General features: G+C 44.2%; 1 protein-coding gene across 1 annotated transcript in view; it reads right to left on the reverse strand.

Moving 5' to 3' along the window:
* Dhdh (dihydrodiol dehydrogenase) overlaps positions 1-24,039 on the reverse strand; it is a 30,752-nt gene extending 6,713 nt beyond the window's left edge. The window contains exons 1-5 of the mRNA XM_045134245.1: positions 23,913-24,039; positions 22,207-22,318; positions 20,817-20,980; positions 5,101-5,356; positions 3,015-3,139 (exon numbers count right to left, since the gene is read on the reverse strand). Of these exons, the coding sequence (XP_044990180.1) occupies positions 3,015-3,139; positions 5,101-5,356; positions 20,817-20,980; positions 22,207-22,318; positions 23,913-24,002 (747 nt within the window). The 5' untranslated portion in view covers positions 24,003-24,039. The remainder of the gene's footprint in view (positions 1-3,014; positions 3,140-5,100; positions 5,357-20,816; positions 20,981-22,206; positions 22,319-23,912) is intronic.
* Between the last annotated feature and the right edge of the window lie 301 nt (positions 24,040-24,340).

Raw genomic sequence — 24,340 nt, forward strand, 5'->3', positions numbered from 1 at the left:
ATACCATCCACAACTACTGCCACAGACTAAACCACTCCAGCCACCAAACCTTTCCTGCCATGCTGGACTGATATCCCTGCTGAACCATGAGCCAAAATAAACTTCACCTCCCTTATGTGGCTTCTGTCTGGTTTGTGGTTACAATGATGAGGAAAGTTATCTAATGAGGCAGTTTAAGGGTAACAGGGCCCCCCCCCAAAAAAATACAAGACAAACATGTCCTTGAGTTTATGAGGGGAATTTAGTTCTTTTTCTTTTTTTTAAAATTTTTTATTTATTTATTTATTTGAGAGCGACAGACACAGAGAGAAAGACAGATAGAGGGACAGAGAGAGAATGGGCGCGCCAGGGCTTCCAGCCTCTGCAAACGAACTCCAGATGTGTGTGCCCCCTTGTGCATCTGGCTAACGTGGGACCTGGAGAACCGAGCCTCGAACCGGGGTCCTTAGGCTTCACAGGCAAGCGCTTAACCGCTAAGCCATCTCTCCAGCCCTCTTTTTCTTTTTTAAAAAATATTTTTTATTAAAAAAAAATAAAAAATATTTATTTATTTATTTGAGACAGGCAGAGAGAGAGAAAGAGAGAGAATGGGAACACCAGGGCCTTCAGCCATTGCAATCCAACTCCATGACCTTGTGTGTCTGGCTTACATGGGTCCTGGGGAATCTAACCTGGGCTCTTTGGCTTTGCAGGCAAATGCCTTAACTGCTAAGCCATCTCTCCAGAGCTCTCTTTTTCTCTAAATGAGTTTTTACAGTCCCCCCATCTTGCTGGAGGCCAGAAATACCAGAAGAATCTGGTCTTACCTTATTTCTTCTTCCCTAAAGGTGTATGCTCGCTTTCTTTCCTTTCCTTTCCTTTCTTTCCTTTCCTTCCTTCCTCCCTCCTTCTCTCTCTCTCTCTCTCTCTCTCTCTCTCTCTTTCTTTCTTTCATACTTTTACTTATTTATCTGCAAGGAAAGAGAGACGGAGAATATCAGTGCTAGGGCCTCTTGCCATTGTAAACAAACTCCAGGTGCATGTGATACTTTGGGCATCTGGCTTCATGTGGGTACTGGGGAACTGAACTCCTGCCATCAGGCTTTGGAAGCAAATGCCTTGAACCAACCACTGAGCCATCTCTCCAGTCCTTGTTTCTACCTTTTTTTGTTGTTGTTGTTTTATGGTTTTTCAAGGTAGGATCTCACTCTAGCCCACACTGATCTGGAATTCACTATGTAATCTCAGGCTGGCCTTGAACTCATGGTAATCCTCCTACCTCTGCCTCCTGAGTGCTGGGATTAAAGTCATATACCGCTTGTTTCTACCTTTTTTTCCCCTAGCCCCAAGGTTGGGTCTCACTCTAGCCCAGGCTGACCTGGAATTCACTCTGTATTCTCAGAGTGGCCTTGAACTCACAGCGATCCTCCTACCTCTGCCTCCTGAATACTGGGATTAAAGGCATGCACCACCACACCTGGCTTGCTTCTACCTTTTAATAAAGTTACCAACTCTGCTTCCCAATTAGCTCAACCCAAATTTCATTTTAGCATTGGAATTCCCCTGGGTAGGGGCTAAATGCCCTGGTTTGATTCCCCGGTACCCACTTAAAGCCAGATACACAACGTGACCCTTGTGTCTGGAGTTCATTTTAAGTGGCTCGAGGCCCTGGTGCTCATACTCATTCTTTCTTTGTCTGCCTCTTTTTATTTTAATATTTTTTGAGGCAAGCCCAACAGACTAGCCTTTTTTTTTTTTTCATTTGAGAGAGAGAGAGAATGGGCGCATAAGGGCTTTCAGCTCTTGCAAACAAACTCCAGACACTTGAGCCCCCTTGTGCATATTGTGCATATGTGAAACACTGCATGCTTGCGTCACTGTGCATCTGGTTTATGTGGGACCTGGAAATTAGACTATGAGTTCTTAGGCTTTGCAGGCAAGTGCCTTAACGGTTAAGTCATCTCTCCAGCCCCTGGTCTTTTTTTTTTTAGGTAGGGTTGCACTCAAGGTCAGGCTAGAACCTGGAATTCACTATGTAGTCTCATAATTATACCCCTACCTCTGCCTCCCAAGTGCTGGGATTAAAGGCATGTGCCACCATGCCTGGCCCCGGTCGTTTTTTTTTTTTTTTTTTATTTTTTTATTTTTTTTATTTTTTTTTTTAAGGTAGGGTCTCACTCTGGTCCAGGCTGACCTGGAATTAACTCTGTAGTCTCAGGGTGGCCTCGAACTCATGGCGATCCTCCTACCTCTGCCTCCCGAGTGCTGGGATTAAAGGCGTGCGCCACCTTTTTTTTTTTTTTTTTAATGCAAGACTAAGAGAGAGAGAGAGAATTGGCCAGTCAGGGCCTGTAGACACTGCAATTGAACTCCAAACATATGTGACACCTTGTGTGCACGTGCAGTCTTGCACACTTGCATCACCTTGTGTATCTGGCTTACATGGGACCTGAAGAGTTGAACATGGGTCCTCAGGCTTGGCAGGCAAGCACCTTAACTGCTAAGTCATCTCTCCAGCCCTGTCTCTTTTCTTTAAATATTTTATGTATTTATTTTAGAGTGAGGAAGAGAGAGAATGGATGTGCCAGGGCCTCTAGCCACTGCCAACAAACTCCAGACACATGTGCCACCTTGTGCATGTGACTTTACATTGGTACTATCGAACCTGGGTACTTAGGCTTCACAGGCAAGTGCCTTGACCACTAAGCCATCTCTTCAGTCCTCTGTCTGAAATAAATAAATGAACAAAACAATTTCCCTGGGTGTAGGACTCCATAAAGGAACTCCCCAGGCTGCTAGGAAAGAGACTAAAAGAGAAATTCCCATCTAGCTCACCACTGCCAACAGCATGACCCACGAATATAGTGCACCCTCAGGACACCTCCCAACGCCCAAACTGCCCCCCTCCTTCGGTCGGTTGTTAAGGAGTATGGATTCCTTAGCAACAGGGTGAAAAATGACTACCCCAGTTGGCCACTCCCTCTGATAGCTGCTGCATGAGCTTCCCAGAAGCATGTGGGCATGTCACACCTCACCTGGGCCATGCCTTTGGTGCCTCTCACAAAGGCCACATTGGAGAGCTGCATGGAAATGCTACAGGTAAAGGTGCCATGGACCCCTCCTGGGTACTGAAGGAGCACGCTGACAGTGTCATCTACCCCTGCAAGGAAGGGTCCAGTTAGTGGAGGGCTGTGGAACCCTTGAATCTCACTTGGAAAATGTTGGGTCAGAGACTGAACTGTTAATATTATTGATTTGTGGCTTTTCCATTTTGGTTTTGCAAGTGCTGGGATTAAAGGTGTGCACCGTCATGCCTGGCCTTTTTTTTTTTTTTTTTTTTTTTTTTTAAGGCAGGATCTCACTTTAGCTCAGGGTGAACTGGAACTCTAATAATACAAGCTAACCTTAAATTCATATGGAGATCCACTCTTACCTCAGCCTCCTGAATTATATCTCAGGAGAGTTTTTTGTTATTGTTTTCAAGGCGAGGTCTCAATCTAGTTCAGGCTGACCTGGAATTCACTATGTAGTCTCAGGGTGGCCTAGAACTCTCAGCAATCCTCCTACCTCTGCCTCCCAAGTGCTGGGATTAAAGATGTGCACTACCATGCCCGGCCTAAGGAGAGTTTTTGCCAAAGGAAATCAATGAACCAGCAAATTAATGCTAAAAAGAAACTGAGAAAGGCTAGAGAGATGGCTCAGCACTTTAGGCACTTGCCTGGAAAGTCTAAAGGCTCAGGTTCAATTCCCCAGTGCCCATCCATGCAAAGCCATATGCACAGAGTGGCATATATATCTGGAGTTCATTTGCTGCTTCAGGAGTCCCTGGCGCACCCCTTCCCTCTCTCTCTATCTCTTCCTCCTTGCAAGTAGATAAATTAAAAAAAAAAAATGAGGACTTGGGACTATAGATCAGTTGGTAGAGTGCTTACCTAGCAAAGCCCTGGATTGGATCCCAAGCACCTCATAAATCTGGGTGTGGCGGTGCACACTTGTAATACCAGAACTTGTGAGGTGGAGAAAGAAAGATCAGTCACCCTCAGCATTCTGTTCATAACCACTCTGGTCTATATATAAACCTGTCTCACAAAAGAGATTGTTCAGTAGTGAAAGCACTTATTGGCAAAGCCAAATGACCTAGGCTTGATTTCCCCAGTTACCCATGTAAAGCCAGATGCAAGAGGTGGTGCATATATCTGAGTTTGCAATGGCTAGAGGCCCTGGCATGCCCATTCTCAACTCTCTCTCTCTCACTCTCTCTCTCTCTGTCCCTTTTTCTCCCTCTCACTCAAATAAATAGATAAAACATTAATTAAAAAAAAAAGAGCAGGGCATGGTGACACACTCCTTTAATCCCAGCACTTAGGAGGCTGAGGTAGGAGTATCACAGTGAGTTCAAGACCAGACCCAGGGCTACAAAGTGAGTTCCAGTTCAGCTTGGGCCAGACTGAGATCTTCGGCAGGGGGAGGAGAAGGGGACAAAGGGAAGGTAACTGTTTGGGGAGTGGTTCATTATATAGCAGTATTTCACCAAGACAACTTCAAAAACTAACAGGAAGCTGGGCGTGTTGGTGCACACCTTTGATCCCAGCACTAGGGAGGCTGAGGTAGGAGGATTGCTGAGAGTTCAAGGCCACCCTGAGACTACACACTGAATTCCAGGTCACCGTGAGCTAGAGTGAAGCCCTACCTCGGGTGGCAAAAAAACAATACAAACTAATAATAGTTTATATTTAACTATTGACCATTTGTCTCCACAGTTACTTCCTTAACTTCTACAACAGTCCTATTATTGACATTTTATTAGTTAAGTAATTAACACTCAGGCATGGAGTATAAGATCAATGCACAGCCTATGGAGATGACCTGGGTAGTTGATGGCATTGTGGGGTCAGTTATGGAGAGGATTAAGTAGTCCCATCCACTCACCTCAGATGGTGTCATTTGAACTACATCTCCCAGGATGCAACGGGGATCCATGACCAAATATGGTTGTGCCGCTGGAGATTTGGGGTCTTTCTTTTGGCGTCTAGTCCCTGCACCCATATATCTTGATTCTGTTGAGCCAGAAAACCTGACAGCACCACCCTGCCTCCATCGCCAGCCCATCCTCCAGAGTACCTGTTTCATGGAGCCTTCCGACGGCTGAAATTTTCTCTGGCTTCTGCCCACCGAAGACCAAGGAGATGAACTGGACACAGTAGATGCCCAAATCCAGTAGGCTGCCACCAGCCTGGGCCCAGTCTGTGGCCCGGGAGACGTGGCCACACATATCAAATCCAAATTCTGCATGGGCCACACGTAGGTCCCCCACAGTTCCCTGGGCCAAAACTGACCACAGAGCATCCATGGCAGGAAAAAACCGGGACCACAAGCCCTGTGGATCAGAGGGGACAAGGTGAGTCCTCAGAAGAGGACAGGTCAGGACCCAGGAGGTATCAGTCCCAACTTCTTTCGGGATCCCTGCCTTGATGGTTCTGTATTGCTCCCCATTCATCAAAGTGTGCTCTCTTTCTTCTCAGTCTGTAGTCGCCATTCTGGCCTCCTGGAGTCTCTCCTTTTACCTTCCTATGGGTTCCTGTCTCCCTGATCAACTTGTGTCCTCAACCTACACAAGTTTTGGATTTTGGGAGGTTTTCTGTTTGTTTTTGTTTTTCTGAGGTAGGGCCTCTCTCTAGCCCAGGCTGACCTGGAATTCACTATTAATTCTCAGTGGCCTTGAATTAAGTGATCCTCTTACCTCAGCCTCCCAAGTGCTGGAATTAAAGGTGTGTGCCACTACAACTGACTTTATTATTGTTTTGCAAGACAGTCTTTCCTAGTTTCCTTTTGTTTAGGCTGGCCTTGAACTCACTATGTGCCCAAGGATGACCTTGAACAACTCCTGATCCTCCTGCCTTTGCCACCAGAGTACTGGGATTACAGACATGAACACCCATGATTCCTCAAGATGTCCAAAAGAGACTTGATTGAGGTTATAGGGTGTTTTTTTAGGTTTTTAAAATCTTTTTAATTTATTTGAGATTGAGAGAGAATGGGCACACCACGGCTTTCAGCTGCTGCAAATGAACTCTAGAGGTGTGCACCCCCCCTTGTGTGCATGTGTGACATTGCATGCTTGTACCACTGTGTGTCAGTTTTTTCATGGAGAGAGAATGGATGAGTCAGGGCCTCTAGCGACTGCAAACAAACTCCAGACACATGAGCTACCATGTCCATCTGGCTTACGTGGATACAGGGGAATTGAACCTGGATCCTTAGGCTTCTTAGACAAGTGCCTTAACTGCTAAGCCAGCTCTCCAGCCCCAGTTTGTTAGTTTTAAGGTAAGATCTCAAGCTGGGTGTGGTGGTACACACCTTTAATCCCAGCACTCATGAGGCAGAGGTAAGGGGATCACCATGAATTCGAGGTCACCCTGAGACTACATAGTGATTTCCAAGTCAGCCTAGGCTAAAGTAAAGCCCTACCTCAAAAAACAAACAAACAAACAAACAAAAAAACCCAGGCATAGTGGCACACACATCTGAAGTGTGTTTGCAGTGGCTGTAGGCCCTGGCATGTCCATTCCCTCTGTCTCTCTTTTCACCATTTTTCTCTACTTCCATATAAATAAATAAAGAGAAGGGAAAAAAAAAGTCAGCCTGGGCTACAGTGAGACCCTACCTCAAAAAAAACCAAAAGCAAAAAAAAAAAAAACCTACACTACATTTATAAAAGAAATGTGATGGCTAAAGTAATGATAGGAGGTGGGAGAGTGGTTAAGAGCGTTTGACACTTAAGCATGAGGTCTTCTTGAGTCTGATACCACCAAGTTCGACCTCCCAGCTGTCAAGTCAAAAGCTGGACATGGGCTGAAGAGATGGCTTAGCAGTTAAGGTACTTGACTGCAAAGCCCAAGGACCCCAGTTCAATTCCCCAGGACCCACAGAAGCCAGATGCACAAGGGGGTGCATGCATCTAGAGTTAGTTTGCAGTGGCTACAAGCCCTGGTGTGCCCATTTTCTCTCTCTCCTTGCCTATTTCAATCTCTCTCTCAAATAAATAAAATAAGTAAATAAAATATTTTATAAAAAGAAAAAGCTGGGCATGATCAGACACATCTGTACCACCAGTCTGGGGTGGGGGATGGAAAGACTGGAGAATTGCTGATGGACATCTCTGAGTCAAAGGAAATATGGAAATGAGCAATAAGAGGTTCTGCTATGGCCTCCAACCACACACGTGAACATGGGGCAAGAGCATCTGCATACACACATGTATAATGCTATACATCACATGCACCACATACACCATACCACACAAATACCCAATACACACACACATGTGCAAAAAAAAAAAGTCAATGTTAGAGTTAAAACAGATCTGGGGACTGGAAAGATAGCTCAGCAGTTAAGGTGCTTGCTTGCAAAGCCTAAGGACTGGGGTTCAGTTTTGTTTTTCAAGGTAGGGTCTCTCTCTAGCCAAGACTGACCTGGAATTCACTATGTAGTCTCAGGGTGGCCTTGAACTCACTGCAGTCCTCTTACCTCTGCCTCCCTAGTGCTGAGATTAAAGGCATGCACCACCATGCTCAGCTTTGTAGTTTTTTGCAGTGGCTAAAGGCTTTGGCACACCCATTCTGTATCTGCCTCTCTCTCAAATAAATTAACAAGACAAAACACAGATCTGTCTGGAATTGAGCAGAGAAGCCAAAAGGCTTGGATGCCAAGCTAACTAGATAGATAAGAGGAAGGAGAGGGCTCTGGGATAAATAACAAAGCCTGACTGCCTCAGTAAGCTCTGACTGGCCCCCTTGGAACCTCCCTTACAAGACACCTTGGGATATACTGCCTTGCTGTTGTTTGGCACCAGCTATGGCAGACTGTGATGTCCAACCTCTCCAATGCCATCTTTTTTTGTTGCCCCCTTAGGTAGCTCAGGTTGACCTGGAATTTACTATGTTGTCTCAGGGTGGCCTTGAACTCATGGCAATCCTCCTACCTCTGTCTTCCAAGTGCTGGCATTAAAGGCGTGCGCCACCACACCTGGCTCTGCATATTTCTCTTTACAACATAAGACATCAGTGACAGAGGAAGACAATTACTCTTTACTAAATATCTGCCATGTACCAGACTTAAGATTAGGAATCATTGGTACCACACCCAGCTCAATGCAATATTTTTTCTGATTGGACTGGAGGTCCGCTCCTTGGGAGGGAATATATCCCTGATACCAAAAACCTACAACAGGTATAGCTGTGAGCCCTAGGGGTGTAACATCTGCTGCTGTCTGGCTAAATGTATATATTATGCTCATTAAACTTCCCAGTAAGCACCTCTCTTTAACGTTCATACCCATACATTAATGCTACTCTCACTTTTAGTTAGAGAACCTTCTCTTTGCAGATGGCAGTGACCTTGGGATGACTCAGAAGGCTGAGAAGAAGTGACAGAGGAGTGCTTAGCACTGCAAGATCTCTATCACACTTTCCAAGGCTCAGGGTCCATTGCGGAAGAGATGGCAGAAAGAATGTAAGAGCCAAAGGTAGGACTCCTTACAACGTGCTCCTCCAGACACAAAATGGCCTGGATATCCATGACCTCACAGTGCCTGACACTACCTACGCAAGACCATCAGAATAGGAGGAAAAGGTGATGTCATCAAAATAAAAGAGAGACTGATAGAGACGGGGAGGGGAAAGTGGGGCTGGGCATGGTGGCGCACGCCTTTAATCCCAGCACTCAGGAGACAGAGGTAGGAGGATCACAGTGAGTTAAAGGGCACCCTGAAACTCCATAGTGAATTCCAGGTCAGCCTGGGCTAGAGCAAGACACTACCTCAAAAAAAAAAAAAGAAAAGAAAAAGGGGGGGAGACAGGGGAGGGAGGGCATTACCATAGGATATTGTTTACAATCATGGAAGTTGTTAATTAAAAAATATAAATTTTAAAAAAAGTATGGCTAGCAAACTAATTTTTTTAAATATTTTTTGTTCATTTTTTATTTATTTATTTGAGAGTGACAGACACAGGGAGAAAGACAGATAGAAGGAGAGAGAGAGGATGGGCACGCCAGGGCTTCCAGCCGCTGCAAACGAACTCCAGACGCGTGCGCCCCCTTGTGCATCTGGCTAACGTGGGACCTGGGGAACCGAGCCTCGAACCGGGGTCCTTAGGCTTCACAGGCAAGCGCTTAACCACTAAGCCATCTCTCCAGCCCAAACTAATTTTTTTAAAACAAAGAAAGAATAGGGTGGAGATAGAGCTGGGGTCATGGCTTAGCAGTTAAAGGCACTTGTTTGCAAATCCTGCTGGCCTGAGTTCAGTTCCCCAGTACCCACATAAAGCCAGGTGCGCAATGTGGCTTATGCATCTGGATTTTGATTACAGAGGTAAGAGGCCCTATCACGCCCATGTGCACACATTTTCTCTCAAGTAAACAAAATACCGTTATGTCAACCTTCAGCATCCATACACACATGCATGTGCACTTGCACACATACACCCACACATATGAGCATGCATGCACATATCCATGTATATACACATGGAAAAAAATGCCCATGTGTGTTGCTGTCAAGTTCGCATTACTGGTAGAAATCACCCAGCCAAGAGCAGCTTGTGGGGGAAAAAAGAGGTTTAATTAGGCTTACAGGCTCGAGGAGGAAGCACTATGATGCCAGGGAAAATGATGGCATGATCAGAGGGTGGACAACATCAGGTGGACAACAGGGACAGGAGAGTGTGCCAAACACTGGCAAGGGGAAACTGGCTCTAATACCCATAAGCCCGCCCTCAACAATACACTCCCTCCAGGAGGGGTTAATTCTCAACTCCATCAGCTGGAAACCTAGCATTCAGAACACCTAAATTTATGGGAGACACCTGAATCAAACCACCACATTCCACACCTGACTCCCATAAACTGATAACCATCATGATATAAAATGCAGTACATTCATCCAACTTTAAAAATCTCCATAGTTTTTATCAATCCCAATGATGTTCAAACATCCCCATCGCCCAAGATCTATTAACTGAGCCATAATACACACACACACACAAAAAAAAAATCTCAAAAAAAACATAATGGCACAGACAAACATTCACATGGCAAAAGATGGTATTGGGCATAGCAAAGAAGTACTCAAGCAATACATGATTTAAACAGGGCAAACACCAAACTCTGTAGCTCCAAGTCCAGCAACTGTAGCCCGTGACAAGTCTCCAAGTCCAATAATTCTAACTGGCAACAAGTCTCTGGAGTTTCAATTCTGCCCCTCCAGGTAGGGTACTCACAGTGCTGGAAAACTTCATCCATATTTTTTTTTTCCCCAAGGTAGGGTCTCAGTGTTGCCCAGGCTGACCTGGAATTCACTATGTAGTCTCAGGGTGGCCTTGAACTCCTTCTTCTGCCTCCCAAGTGCTGGGATTAAAGGCATGTACCACCACACCCAGCTTTCATCCATTTCTTAAAAAAATAAAACCAATTTTTAAAAAGGTGGAATGCAAGGCTCACGGTCTAATACGAAAAGAGGTGGCGGAAAGAATGTAAGAGCCAAAGGAAGGGTAGGATTCCTTACAACGTGCTCCCCCCAGACACAAAATGGCCTGGATATCCATGACCTCACAGTGCCTGCCACTACCTACACAAGACCATCATAAGAGGAGGGAAAGATCATGACATCAAACTAAAAGAAAGACTGATTGAGGGGGGAGGGGATATGATGGAGAATGGAGTTTCAAAGGGAAAAGTGTGGGGGGGAGGATATTACCATGGAATCATGAAAGTTGTTAATAAAAATTTGAAAAAAATTTTTAAAAAGTGGAATGCCAGGAGTGGTGGTGTAACCCTTTAATATCAGCATTTGGGAGACTAAGGTAGGAGGATCACTGTGAGTTTGAGGGCAGCCTGAGACTACACAGTGAATTCCAGGTCAGCCTGGTCTAGAGAGAGACCCTACCTCAAAACAACAACAACAACAAAAAGATCCACAGTGGAAAGAGGAAGTGATAAACCCAGAATGCTGACACTACAGAACACAGTAGGAACGCAGGGCACAGGAACCATGTCAAATCTTGATAATGCACCTCTTGGACATGCAGAACTTTGTACCCCACACACATACAATAACCAAACAGGACATGGAGGCCGGAGGTGCATATGTAGCTCAGTAGGTAGAGGGCTTGCTCTAGCACATGGAAGCCCTAGGTTCCATCCAACCCTACCATCAAGTAATCCAGGTGTGGAGCATTACCTGTAAACCCAGCACTCTGGAGGATCAGAAGTTCAAGGTCACCCTTGGCTACACATGGTGTTCAAGGCCAGCTTGGGCTACAGCGTGACTTCCAGGTCAGCCTGAGCTAGAGACCTTTTCTGGTAAATAACAAAATACAAAATAAAACAATACTTGTCCTTCAGTGAATGTTACCTCCCCTGTGTTCTGTGGGAAAAGTAGCTCTTAGTATCTTCTGAGAAAAAAAGGCTTTTTGTATCTCAAGTATTAACTTTTCCTGGGAAAGGGAACTAAAAAGACATGAGTTATGATTCGTTCTTTCTTTTTTAGGTTTCTAGAACGTCCAGTGACTTCCAGATAACAGCAGCCTGTGCATCAAAAAAGCTAAGCACTGAAAATTTGTAACTATGCTGGTGTTGCTGGTCCACCTACGCCTCCCCCACAACTCCCTACATGACTCCCATGCCTGCAACCCCTAAACAATATGGTCTTTGTGGCTTCTGTCTTCTTTAGTTTGTTTACTTCTCTTTGTTTTAAAACTATTTTTATTTACTTGAAAGAGGCAGAGAGAACGAGGCAGAGACCATGGACATGCCAGGGCCTTTTGCCACTGCAAACAAACTTCAGATGCATGGGCTGCTTTATGCCTCTGGCTTTACATGGGTACTGGGACCTGGGTGTCAAGCACCTTTAACTGCTGAGCCATATCTCCAGCCATGCCCCTCCCCTCACTTGCTTTCTAATTTTTTTTTTTCAAGGTAGGGTCCCACTCTAGCCCAGGCTGACCTGAAATTGAGTATGTAGTCTCATGGTGGCTTCAAACTCAAGAGCAATCCAGATCCTCCTCCCAAGTGCTGGGATTAAAGGTGTGTACCACCACACCTGACTCTAATTTTTTTTTTTTTTAGGAAAAGGAGATTTATTCAGTATGGCCATGTTGGGAAAAGGAATAAATAAAACAGCCCTGTGACCCCCAAGTCCATCTTTGGGGTCCTGACATGAGGTTCAAGTTTAAATAGAAGACAAGAAGTGTGTATAGCTGAGTGGTCCCCATCAAAGTGTGGCCCATCACTGACCCATCATTGTCTCAGCTCCCCTTTCTCCTATGAGGTTGGTCTGACAAGTTGTCAGAACTGTGTGAAATCTCTTCCCAGAGACAAGTTCCTCTCTGGCTGGTACCAGCTTGGCCTTGTTCTCCCAGCATGAGATAACTGGGGAGATTCCAACTTTTTGAGGTCCTGGATCTCTCCTTAGAATGGCTTCCTTCCAGCCAGGTGCTTAGACTGGTACAGCAGTTAAAGCTGTGGCTTGTCTGAGCAATGAGGAGAGGATAGGCTTGGGAGTCCGGCTCCTGACCCTGGGAGCACATGCCTCCTGTCTTGCACCAGGCCAAATGGATCTCCCTTTCCTGGCTTCTTTCTGCTTAAACCCATTTTTTTTTCTTTCTTTCTTTTATTTTGGTTTCTTGAGGTAGGGTCTTGCTGTAGCCCAGGGTGACTTGGACTTCACTATGTGGTCTCAGGCGTGTGCCAGCATGAAATCTTTTTTTAAAAGATAGTTTATTTGTTTACTTGAAAGAGAGAAAGGGGCAGGGAGAAACAGAGAGGGTGCGCCAGGGCCTCCAGCCACTGCAAACAAATTCCAGATGCATACGCCCCCTTGTGCATCTGGCTTATGTGGGTCCTGGATAATTGAACCAGGATCCTTTGTTTGCAGGCAAATGCCTTAACTGCTAATCCATCTCTACAGCCCCTAAATAAATCTTTTTTTCCTTACAGCCCCTAAATAAATCTTTTTTCCTCACCCCAACAACCTGACATTGAGCCATTGGCCTCTTCAAGTAAGGCATAAGTAAGTAACTTTGATCTGAGGTTTGACAGATGTTAAATCCAACTACATCTTGAAAATACACAGATCCTGGTCCCTTTTTTGTGTCCATCTTGATTATGGACAAATTCTGACCTTCTGTTCATCCAAAAATGTCCTCTGGGGGACTTCTGGTTAAGATGGCTGTGTAGGAACCACGCCAAAGCAGCCTGGGAAGAAAAAGCCAAAAAAAAAAAACCAAAAAAAAAACCCGAGCAAAATATACTCTTTTACTAAAAAGTGAATTGTATAAGAAATTACCAATGGGGGGGGGGAGGGTATTACCATGGGATATTTTTTATAATCATGGAAAATATTAACAAAAATTGAGAAAAAAATTACCAATGGCAGCAGAGAAGTAGGAGAGGTCAGAGCGTCCAGAGCCCACAAAGCAGGCAGAAGCAGCTCTGGCAGTGGAAGCACCCGGTCCGCGTGGCTCTAGCCATAAGGCTGCGCCTGAGCTGCATGCAGGAAAAGCCAGGCGAGGAAGATTCTCCACTCACACCGGCCTCTGCGCAACCTCAAGGAACGTGAAGGGAGGACAACAGGAAAGAATGGGACAGCAGCTCTTGAGGAAGATGATTGTGAGGACTCAGCCACCATTCACTGCCTCCCCTCCCCCACTGCCAGTGTAAGTGCCAGAAAGCACTAGAGACCTGGGTAAGGGAGCTCACCTACACAGCACCCAACAGGCGATCAGAGCAGTGATCCAGCAACCCAGCCAGCCAACCTGAGCCCACAGCACAGCAAAGAGGGACCCAAGCAGGAGCACAGCATAATTGAGACCAAAATCATTCCAAAAGGTAACTGGGATTACACCAGGGAAGTGTCTCACTTGGTCACAAGATGACTTGGAACCCTCAACAGACCAGAAATCTTAGCCTCCTAGTTGACAGGATTAAGGGTATGGAGCAACACACATCCTAAGGGACTGTGACTTTGAGGATCTGGTAGTCATAATACCCACTTTTGCATAAATACTCTGTGCTTTTTTCACTGAATGTGTACATTGTTTAGTTAAATTTTAGAATCTACCTGTACTTTGTTCCACTCAGCTTCTTGAATACTCTCATAGCAAGCAAACCCAACATCTAGAGTCACTTTTGTAGTTACTCTGAGAGCATTAAGAGCCACACATAGCATCTTAAGCTCCTACCCTGAAGATATATAACATTAGATTGATTGATACATCTAATAATACTGCAGCTAATTAGAAAATCCAAGCATTAAGTTAATCCAAGATACAAAAATATGTACATTATAACATAAGAAACACAAAAAATCCGGACAATACAAATCCACCAAAAAGGATTAATGCATCAGAAATGACCTCCAGTGCTACTGATTTAGAGGAAATGCCTGAGAAAGATTTCAAAAGAATGATTATATGTATGTTCAAGGAAATCAAAGGAATGAAAGAGGAATTCAAAGGACTCAAAGAAGACACAGGAAACCAATTTAATGAAATGAGGGGGTCAATACAAGACATAAATAAGGAAATGGAAATAATAAAAACCAGTCAGAATTACTAGCAATGAAGAACAGAGGCAATGAAATTAAAAAAAAAAAAAAAACTGCAGAAAATCTCACCAGTAGAATGGATGAAGGAGAGGACAACATATCTAAGCTAGAAGACCAGGTGGCAGATCTAATACACTCCAACAAAGAGAAAGACAAACTAATAGAAAAGTATGAATGGGAATTTCAAAATATTCAAGACACTATGAAAAGATCAAACATAAGAATTCAGGGTATAGTAGAAGAAGGAGAAGTTCACTCCAAAGGCATAGTAGGCGTTTTCAGCAAAATCTTAGAGAAAACTTCCCCCAACTTGGGAAAGAGATGCCAATGCAGATACAGGAAGCCTTCAGGATACCAAAAATACAAAACCTGGAAAGAACCTCTCCTCACCATATTTAAACTATCAAACATACAAACCAAAGAAAATATACTGAAAGCAGTTAAACAGAAAAATCAAGTCACATACAAAGGCAAGCATATCAGGATCATAGCAGATTACTCAACACAAACTTTAAAAGCCAGAAGGGCTTGAAACAATATATTCCAAGTTCTGAAAGATAACAACTGTCAACCAAGGTTACTTTGTCCTACAAAGCTATCCATTCAGATAGATGGATAAATGACATTCCACAACAAAAGCAGGCTCAAGGAATATTTGAAGACAAAACCAGCTCTACAGAAAATACTTGAAAGGATCCTCCATGCTGAAGAGAAAGAAAAGCACACATATAAGGAACCTGGAAAAATCAAACTGTACTCAAATACTAGTTAATACCAGAAAGCAAAGGTAAAACTGGAAGAACTACAAAACAAGAAAAATGGCAAAAATAAATACACCCCGTTCAATCGTAACTCTTAATATCAACTGCCTCAATGCTCCAACCAAAACTATAGGTTTGCAGACTGGGTTAAAAAGGAGGATCCGGGCTGGAAAGATGGCTTAGCAGTTAAGCGCTTGCCTGTGAAGCCTAAGGACCCCGGTTTGAGGCTCGGTTCCCCAGGTCCCACATTAGCCGGATGCACAAGGGGGCGCATGCGTCTGGAGTTCATTTGCAGAGGCTGGAAGCCCTGGCGTGTCCATTCTCTCTCTCCCTCTATCTGTCTTTCTGTGTCTGTCGCTCTCAAATAAATAAATTAATTAATTAAAAAAAAAAGGAGGATCCTTCAATTTGTTGCCTCCAAGAAACTCACCTTTCTACAAAGGATGAACACTATCTTAGGGTAAAAGGCTGGAAAATGGTGTTTCAAGCAAATGAGCCCAGAAAACAAGCAGGGGTTGCTATCCTAATATCTGACAAGGTAGATTTCAGTCCAACATTAGGAAAGATAAGGAAGGTCACTTTATATTGATTAAAGGAACATTCCAGCAGGTTGACAATACAATCCTAAACATGCACCGAACATGGGGACTCCCAACTTCCTCAAACAAATGCTATTAGAAATAAGGTCACAGATAACACCAAACACAGTAGTTATGGGTGACTTCAACACCCCACTCTCATCAATTGACAGGTCATCCAGCAAAAAAATAAACACAGATGCATCTGGAATAAATGAGATCATAGAAACGGACCTAACGGATATTTACAGAACATTTCATCCAAATGCTGCAGAATATACATCCTTTTCAGCCGAACATGGAACATTCTCTAAAATAGACCATATATTAGGACACAAAACAAATCTCAACATATCCAGAAAAATTGAAATAATTTCTTGTACTCTAACTGATCACAATGGGATCAAACTACAAATCAATAGCAAGAAAAGATAGATCATGGAAACTAAACAATACACTACTAAATGATGAATGGGTCAATGAAGAAGTCAAGAAAGCAATCAAAAAATTCATAGAGTCAAATGACAATGAGAACACAACATACCAAAACCTTTGGGACACAATGAAGGCAGTCCTAAGAGGGACATATATAGATTTAAGCTACTACATTAAGAAATTAGAAAGGTCACAAGTAAACAACTTAATGCTTCACCTTAAAGCCTTGGAAAAACAAGAACAAGGCAAACTAAAAATTAATAGATGGGAAGAAATAAAGATTAGGGAGCTGGGCGTGGTGGCACACACCTTTAATCCCAGCAAACGGGAGGCAGAGGTAGGAGGATCACCGTGAGTTCAAGGCCACCCTGAGTCTACATAGAGAATTCCAGTTCAGCCTGAGCCAAAGTAAGACACTACCTTGAAAAAAACAGCAATAAAAGATTATTTTAAATAAATTAAAAAAAAAAGGAGGATCCTTCAATTTGTTGCCTCCAAGAAATAAGCAATAAAAAAAAAAACAGGTTGGGTCATGATATGCAGAGACATTTATCCTACCCATAACTGAGGCCTAACTCCACAATGCATGACACATATACCTCAACAAGGAGGTGCCAAGGGAAGTGGGTAAGTCATGGGTGAACCTAATAATGGTACCAAACTGACTGTATTTGCTGAATACAAAACTAATTAATAAAAAAATTAAAAATTAACAAAAAGTCCTACAGACACTGGGAATAGAAGGAACATATCTCAACATAATAAAAGCTATTTATGACAAGCTTACATCCAACATATTACTAAATGGGGAAAAAGTGGAAGTTTTTCCACTAAAATCAGAAACAAGACAAGGGTGTCCACTGTCCCCACTTTTATTTAATATAGTACTGTAAGTCTTAACCATAGCAATAAGGCAAGAGACACACATAAAAGGGATACAAATTGGAAAGGAAGAGATGAAATTATCATTATTTGCACATGACATGATTCTGTACATAAGGATCCTGAAAACTCTACCAGCAAACTGTTAGAGCTGATAAACACCTATAGCCAAGTAGCAGGATACAAAATAAACACACAGAAATCAGTAGCCTTCCTATATACTAACAATAAACACACAGAGAATGAAATCAGAGAATCACTCCCATTCAGAATTGTATATATATAAAAAAAAAAAGTACCTTTGAATAAACCTAACCAAGGAAGTGAAGGATCTCTACAATGAAAACTTTAAAACGCTCAAGCAAGAAATTGCAGAAGACCCTAGGAAATAGAAAGACATCTCTTGGGCCGGGCGTGGTGGCGCACGCCTTTAATCCCAGCACTTGGGAGGCAGAGGTAGGAGGATTGCCATGAGTTCAAGGCCACCCTGAGATGACAGAGTTAATTCCAGGTCAGCCTGGACCAGAGTGAGACCCTACCTCGAAAAACAAAACAAAACAAAAAAAAAAAAAAAAAAAAAGAAAGACATCTCTTGTTCTTGGGCCGAAAGAATCAATATTGCTAAAATGGCAATCTTATCAAAGCAATCTACACATTTAATGCAATCTCCATGAAAATTCCAATGGCATTCTTCACACAAGTGAAAAAACAATCCAAAAATTCATTTGGAAGCATATAAAACCTTGAATATCTGAAACAGTTTTGAGCAACAAAAATAAGGCTAGTGGTATCACCATACCTGATTTTAACCTATACTACAGAGCCATAGTAACAAAAACAGTATGGCACAAGGGCAGATATAGCAGCTATGCATCTCATAGAGGATTAATATCTAGGATATACCAAGAACTCAAAAAATTAAATAAGAAATCAAACAACCCAGTTTAAAAATGGGCTATGGAACTAAATAGAGACTTCTCAAAAGAAGAAACACAGATGGCATATAATCATCTAAAAAAAAGTTCAACATCCCTAGTCATCAGAGAAATGCAGATTCAAACTACGTTGAGATTCCATCTCACTCCTTTCAGATTGGCAACCATCATGAAAACAAATGATCATAACTGCTGGTGAGAATGCTGAAAAAGAGGAACCCTTTTTCTACACTGTTGGTGGGAATGCAATCTGGTCCAGTCATTGTGGAAATCAGTGTGGAGGTTCCCGAGACAGCTAAAAATAGATCTACCATATGACCCAGCTATACCTCTCCTAGGCATATACCCTAAGGACTCGTCTCACTACCTTAGAGATACTTTCCCAACCATGTTTATTGCCATTCTATTCACAATAGCTAGGAAATGGAACCAGCCTTGATGTCCCTCAACTGATGAGTGGATAATGAAGATATGGCACATTTATACAATGGAGTTCTACTCAGTGGTAAAGAAAAATGAAGTTATGAAATTTGCAGGAAAATGGATTCATCTGGAAAGGATTATACTAAGTGAGATAACCCAGGCCCAGAAAACCAAACGTTGCATGTCCTCTCTTATATGTGGATCATAGCTACAAATGATTGGGTGACTTCTGTGTGAGTAGGAAGAAAACTCAGTAGCAGAGGCTAGTAAGGTAAAAAGGAGATATAAAGGGAATATAAAGGGAGGGCGAGGGGAACTAATAGGATGGTATTGTATATATGTAAGTAGAAGAATAGGTTAATGGGGTGAAAAGGCCTAAGTGAGGTCAGGGGAAGAGATTGAGTAAAGAAAAGGTGGAGGCAGGGCTAATCAAAATCTAAGGATATAAATAAATCATATGGAAACCTACTTTTTTTTTTTCCTGGTTGTTATTGTTTGAAGTTTATTTATTTATTTTTCATTTTTATTTTTTTAATTTTTATTAACATTTTCCATGATTATAAAATATATCCCATGGTAATTCCCTCCCTCCCCACCCCCACACTTTCCCATTTGAAATTCCATTCTCCATCATATTACCTCCCCATTACATTCATTGTAATTACATATGTACAATATCAACCTATTAAGTATCCTCTTCCCTTCCTTTCTCTACCCTTTATGTCTCCTTTTTAACTTACTGAAACCTACTTTTTTAGACAATGGAACACTCAGGAGGCATAGATTGTTACTAGAAAATTGCAGTGCCAGGAATGGGATACCTTCCTGTGAGTTGTTGGCCAGGGAGGTCCCTGATGCCCTCAAAACATTATAGGCCATTCATTGCCAAGGCCCTTGGTTTCCCACCAGGAATACATGGTAAGACCCTATTGCTGAATACTCCACATACTTGGGCTGCAAGGTCACTGAGAAACCCTGCTGTAGCTGAGCTGAAAACCTCCTCCATGTAGAGCAGCTGACAGAAACCTGGAAAAAAGCTACAGTGCATGCAGTTCAATGGGAGAGAGAGAAATCACCAGTGAAGATACCCTACAGTGGACACTGCAAGCCTTATATTTGGCCAGTCAGGCCAAATGAGCCAATAGGTGCAATAGTGACACGACTATTATGGGGGAAACCAACTGCCCTTTAATTTGACTGGAGTCCTCCTCCATGGGAGGGAATACATCTCTGATACTGAAAACCTACAACAGGGGTAGTCATGAGCCCTAGGGGTGTAACGTCTGCTGCTGTTTGGCTAAATGTGTATACTATGCTCACCAAACTGCACAATAAGCACTTCTCTTAATGTTCATACCGATACATTAATTCTACTCTCACTTTTGGCTACAGAACCTTCTCTTTTCAGATGGCAGTGACCTTGGGATGACTCAGAAGGCACCAAGGTGCTGAGAAGAATTGACGGAGGAATGCTCAGCATTGAAATATCTCAATCACACCTTTCATGGCTCAGGGTCCATTGCGGAAAAGGTGGCAGAAAGAAGTAAGAGCCAAAGGAAGGGTAGGACTCCTTACAACATGCTAAATGGCCTGGATATCCATGACCTCACAGTGCCTGACACTACCTACTCAAGACCATCATAATAGAAAGAAAAGATCATGACATCAAAATAAAAGAGAGACTGGTTGAGAGGAGGTGGGTATAATGATGGAGAGTGGAGTTTCAAAGGGGAAAGTGGTGAAGGGAGGAAATTATGGGGTATTTTTTACAATTATGGAAGTTGTCAAAATTGGAGTGGGGCTGATGGGATGGCTCAGCGGTTCAGGCACTTGACTGCAAAGCCTAAGGACCAGAGTTCAATTCCCATGTAAATCAGATGTACAAGGTGGCACATGTGTCTGGAGTTTATTTGCAGTGCCTAGAGGTCCTGGCATGCCCTCTGGGACTGGAGTGATGGCTTAGCGGCTAAGGTGCTTACCCGGTAAACCTAAGGACCTAGGTTCAATTCCCCAGTACACACATTAGCTAGATGCACAAGGTGGCTCATGGTCTGAAGTTTGTTTGCAGTGGCTAAAGGCTCTGGTGTGCCCATTCTCTCTATCTGCCTCTCTCAAACAAGTAAATCAAATATTTAAAAATGTCCTCTGGCAAACGTGTTTAGTACTACCAGGTGTGCCTGGTGGTCCTAATTGGATGTTAGAAGGGTCCCTTAGGGCTCACCTCCATAAGGAAGAGACCTCGCGCTCTGGCCTCAGCAGCCATCTCCCGAACTTCTGCAGCATTCACGCCCATGGGTTTCTCACACAGGACAGCCTTGCCTGCTGCCAGGCAGAGGAGCACCGTGGCCTTATGCTGGGGGTGCTGGGTGCCAATGTAGGCAACATCTGGGGAAGAAGGAAGGAAGGCAATAGTTCAGCAGCCCATCCACACTGAGAGGCGCTACTCCCAGTGTCTAGGGAAAACAAATAGACATCACCCTAGTCCTCCCATTGGGAAGGAACTACTCAGCGCTTGGAGGCTGAGGCAGGAGCATCACCAGTTTTGAGGCCACATAGTGAGATCCTGTTTTAAAAAGCCACAGAGATACACCAGGCATGGTGGAGGGCACCTTTATTCCCAGAACTCACAGGCAGAGGTAGGAGGATTGCTGTGAGTTCAAGGCCAGCCTAGTGCCTCAGAATGAGTTCCAGGTCAGCATAGGCTAGAATGATATTCTACCTCCAAAAAATTCAAATAAACAAAAACAAACAAACACAGAGATGGGAAAGGGAGGGGTGCTAGAAATATAGCTTAGTGATAGAGCACTTGCCTAGCATGTCCAAGGCCCTAGGTTTCATCCCCAGTACTGAAAACAAGCAATCCCTCACCAGGTTCCCTTGGCTTCTTTAGAAATTTAGGCCTTCAGCTGGGCATGGTGATGCAAGCCTTTGATCCCAGCACTCGGGAGGCAGTGGTAGGAGGATCGCCATGAGTTTGAGGCTACCCTGACACTACATAGTTAATTCCAGGTCAGGCTGGACCAGAGTGAGACCCTACCTCAAAAAAAAAAAAAAAAATAGGCCTTGGTCTTAATACGGAGGCCTGATCCCTAATAATAATTTAATATCTATGAACCAGGGGCTGGAGAGATTGCTCAGTGGTTAAGGCACTTGCTTGTGATCTCACAACCTGGGTTCAATTTCCCAGTACCCATGTAATGACAGATGCACAAAGTGGCACATGTATCTGGAGTTCATTTGTGGTGGCAAAAGACCATTCTATCTCCCTCTCTCTCCTTGCAAATATATAAAATATGTTTTAAAAACCTACTAACTAGCTGGATGTGGTGACCCATGCCTTTAATCTCAGCTCTCCAAAGGCCAAGGTAGGAGGGTTATTGTGAGTTTGAGGCCAGCCTGAGACTACATAGTGAATTCCAGGTCAGTCTGGGCTAGAGCAAGACCCTACCTTGAACTCTGCGTTCCCCCACCCACCCACCACACACAAATGTCCACGAACCAATCTCTGGGCAAGTATCTTCTTGTAATTGCTTCCCTCAGCCCAGGTCTTTTCAGAGTCCAGAGAAAGTGAGAACTGAGCACAGTTAGGGAGCAGTGCCCTGGTCACTCACCCACATTTGGGTCCTTGGCCAGCTCCTCATAGGAGGCATATGCTTTAGGGATGTTGTATTTCTGTGCAAACTCCTTTGCCCGACTCAAGTCCCTGGCAGCCACAGCAACCACCTGGAAGGGGCACTGGGGTCAGTCCGTAAAGTGTTGGCTATGGTGGAAGATGGGGATGTGAGATAGGTGAGGGGACTGGAGTAGGAAGATGATGGTTTCTTCCAAAATGGATAGATGACACTGCTGGGGGTGGAGGCGGGGGGAGGGGTGGGCACTGGGATTATAGGAAAGCCAGATTTCTGCTGAATATCAAGGTTTATTCTTTTTTTTTTTTTTTCCAAGGTAGGGTTTCACTGTGGTCCAGGCTGACCTGGAATTCACTATGTAGTCTCACGGTGGCCTTGAACTCAAGGCAATCCTCCTACCTCTGTCTCCCGGGTGCTGGGGTTAAAGGTGTCTGCCACTAGGCAGAGGCTTATTTTATATATATCTATATATATATATATAGATATATATAAAATATATATATAGGGCTGGAGATATGGCTTAGCGGTTAAGCGCTTGCCTGTGAAGCCTAAAGACCCCGGTTCGAGGCTCGGTTCCCCAGGTCCCACGTTAGCCAGATGCACAAGGGGGGCGCACGTGTCTGGAGTTCGTTTGCAGAGGCTGGAGGCCCTGGTGCACCTATTCTCTCTCTCCCTCTATCTGTCTTTCTCTCTGTGTCTGTCGCTCTCAAATAAATAAATTAATTAATTTATATATGTGTGTGTGTGTGTGTGTGTGTGTGTGTGTGTGTATTTTCTTTTAATTTATTTGAGAGAAAGTCAGATTATATAATTTCTTCGGCCCTCAAAGCATATTCTTATAATACTTGGGGCTAGAGACAAAGGTCAAGATCAGCCTGAGGGCTGGAGAGGTTTAGCGTTTAGATACTTGCCTGCAAAGCCAAAGGACCCAGGTTCGATTCCCCAGAATGCACAAAATGCGCACACGAGGTGGTGCATGTGTCTGGAGTTCCTTTGCAGTGGCTGGATGTCCTGACTTACCCATTCTCTCTCTCTCCCTCTCTCAAACAAACAAATATGTATATATGTAAAAAAAAAAAAAAAAAAAAAAAGCAGCCTGAGCTGGGCTGCATGGCGAAACTGTCTCAAGAAAAGGGGGTGCAGTTGGAGAGATGGCTCAAGTATTAACCCCCTTGTCTGCGGAGTCTAAGGATCCAGGTTCGATTCTCCAGTATCCACGTAAGCCAGATGCACAAGTTGTGCATGTGTCTGGAGTTCGTTTGCAGTGGCTAGAGGCCCCGAAGCGCCCATTCTCTCTCTGCTCTCTCTCATAAATAAATACATGAAGCCGGGCGTGACGGTGCGAGTCTTTAATCCCAGCACTGGGGAGGTAGAGGTAGGAGGATCGCTGTGAGTTACAGGTCACCCTGAGACTACACAGTGAATTCCAGGTCAACGTAAGACCCTACCTCGAAAACCCAAAACAAACAAACAAACAAACAAACAAATAAACAAACAAATAAATAAAATATTGTGTTTAAAGTGAAATCTAGGCGAAAAAAACCCTGAAAACAGGACGTAGGTCAGCAGGGGAACAGCTCTCCTTTATGGCCCTGGGCACTAGTAGACTGAAGTGACCCTCCCTCGGACTGCACTCCCCCTCCACCAGGGACCACTCGGGTGCCCCCCGGGTCGCGAGCGCGGAACACCTGGTGCTCGGAGCGAGGCAGCGAGCTCAGCACGGAGGCGAAGTCTGTGGCGATGAGACCCGCAGACACGATGCCCCAGCGCAGCGCCATCCTCCACCGCGAGTCCCCAGTCCAGTGCGTGCGGCAGGTCTGCGGGCCCGACTCCGCGCCCCGGCAGATCCCCCACGGGGCGAGCCCGGCAGTTGACGCCGCCTTCCGAGAGGAGGGCCCGCCCCTCCCCTTTAATGTCAACTTGGTAGGGATCTTGGCTCTAAGCTGTGACTCTTAAGTGGTTTCAGTGGCTCTCTCCCTCCTTTTTCTTTCTTCTTACTTTCTTTCCTTCCTCTCTCTCTCTTTTCTGTTTTTTCGAGGTAGGGTCTCACTTTAGCCCAGGCTGGCCTGGAATTCAGTATGCAGTCTCAGGGTGGCCTCAAACTCAGGGTGATCCT

The sequence above is a fragment of the Jaculus jaculus genome, chromosome 14 (genome assembly GCF_020740685.1).
Source record: "Jaculus jaculus isolate mJacJac1 chromosome 14, mJacJac1.mat.Y.cur, whole genome shotgun sequence".
NCBI lineage: Eukaryota > Metazoa > Chordata > Mammalia > Rodentia > Dipodidae > Jaculus > Jaculus jaculus.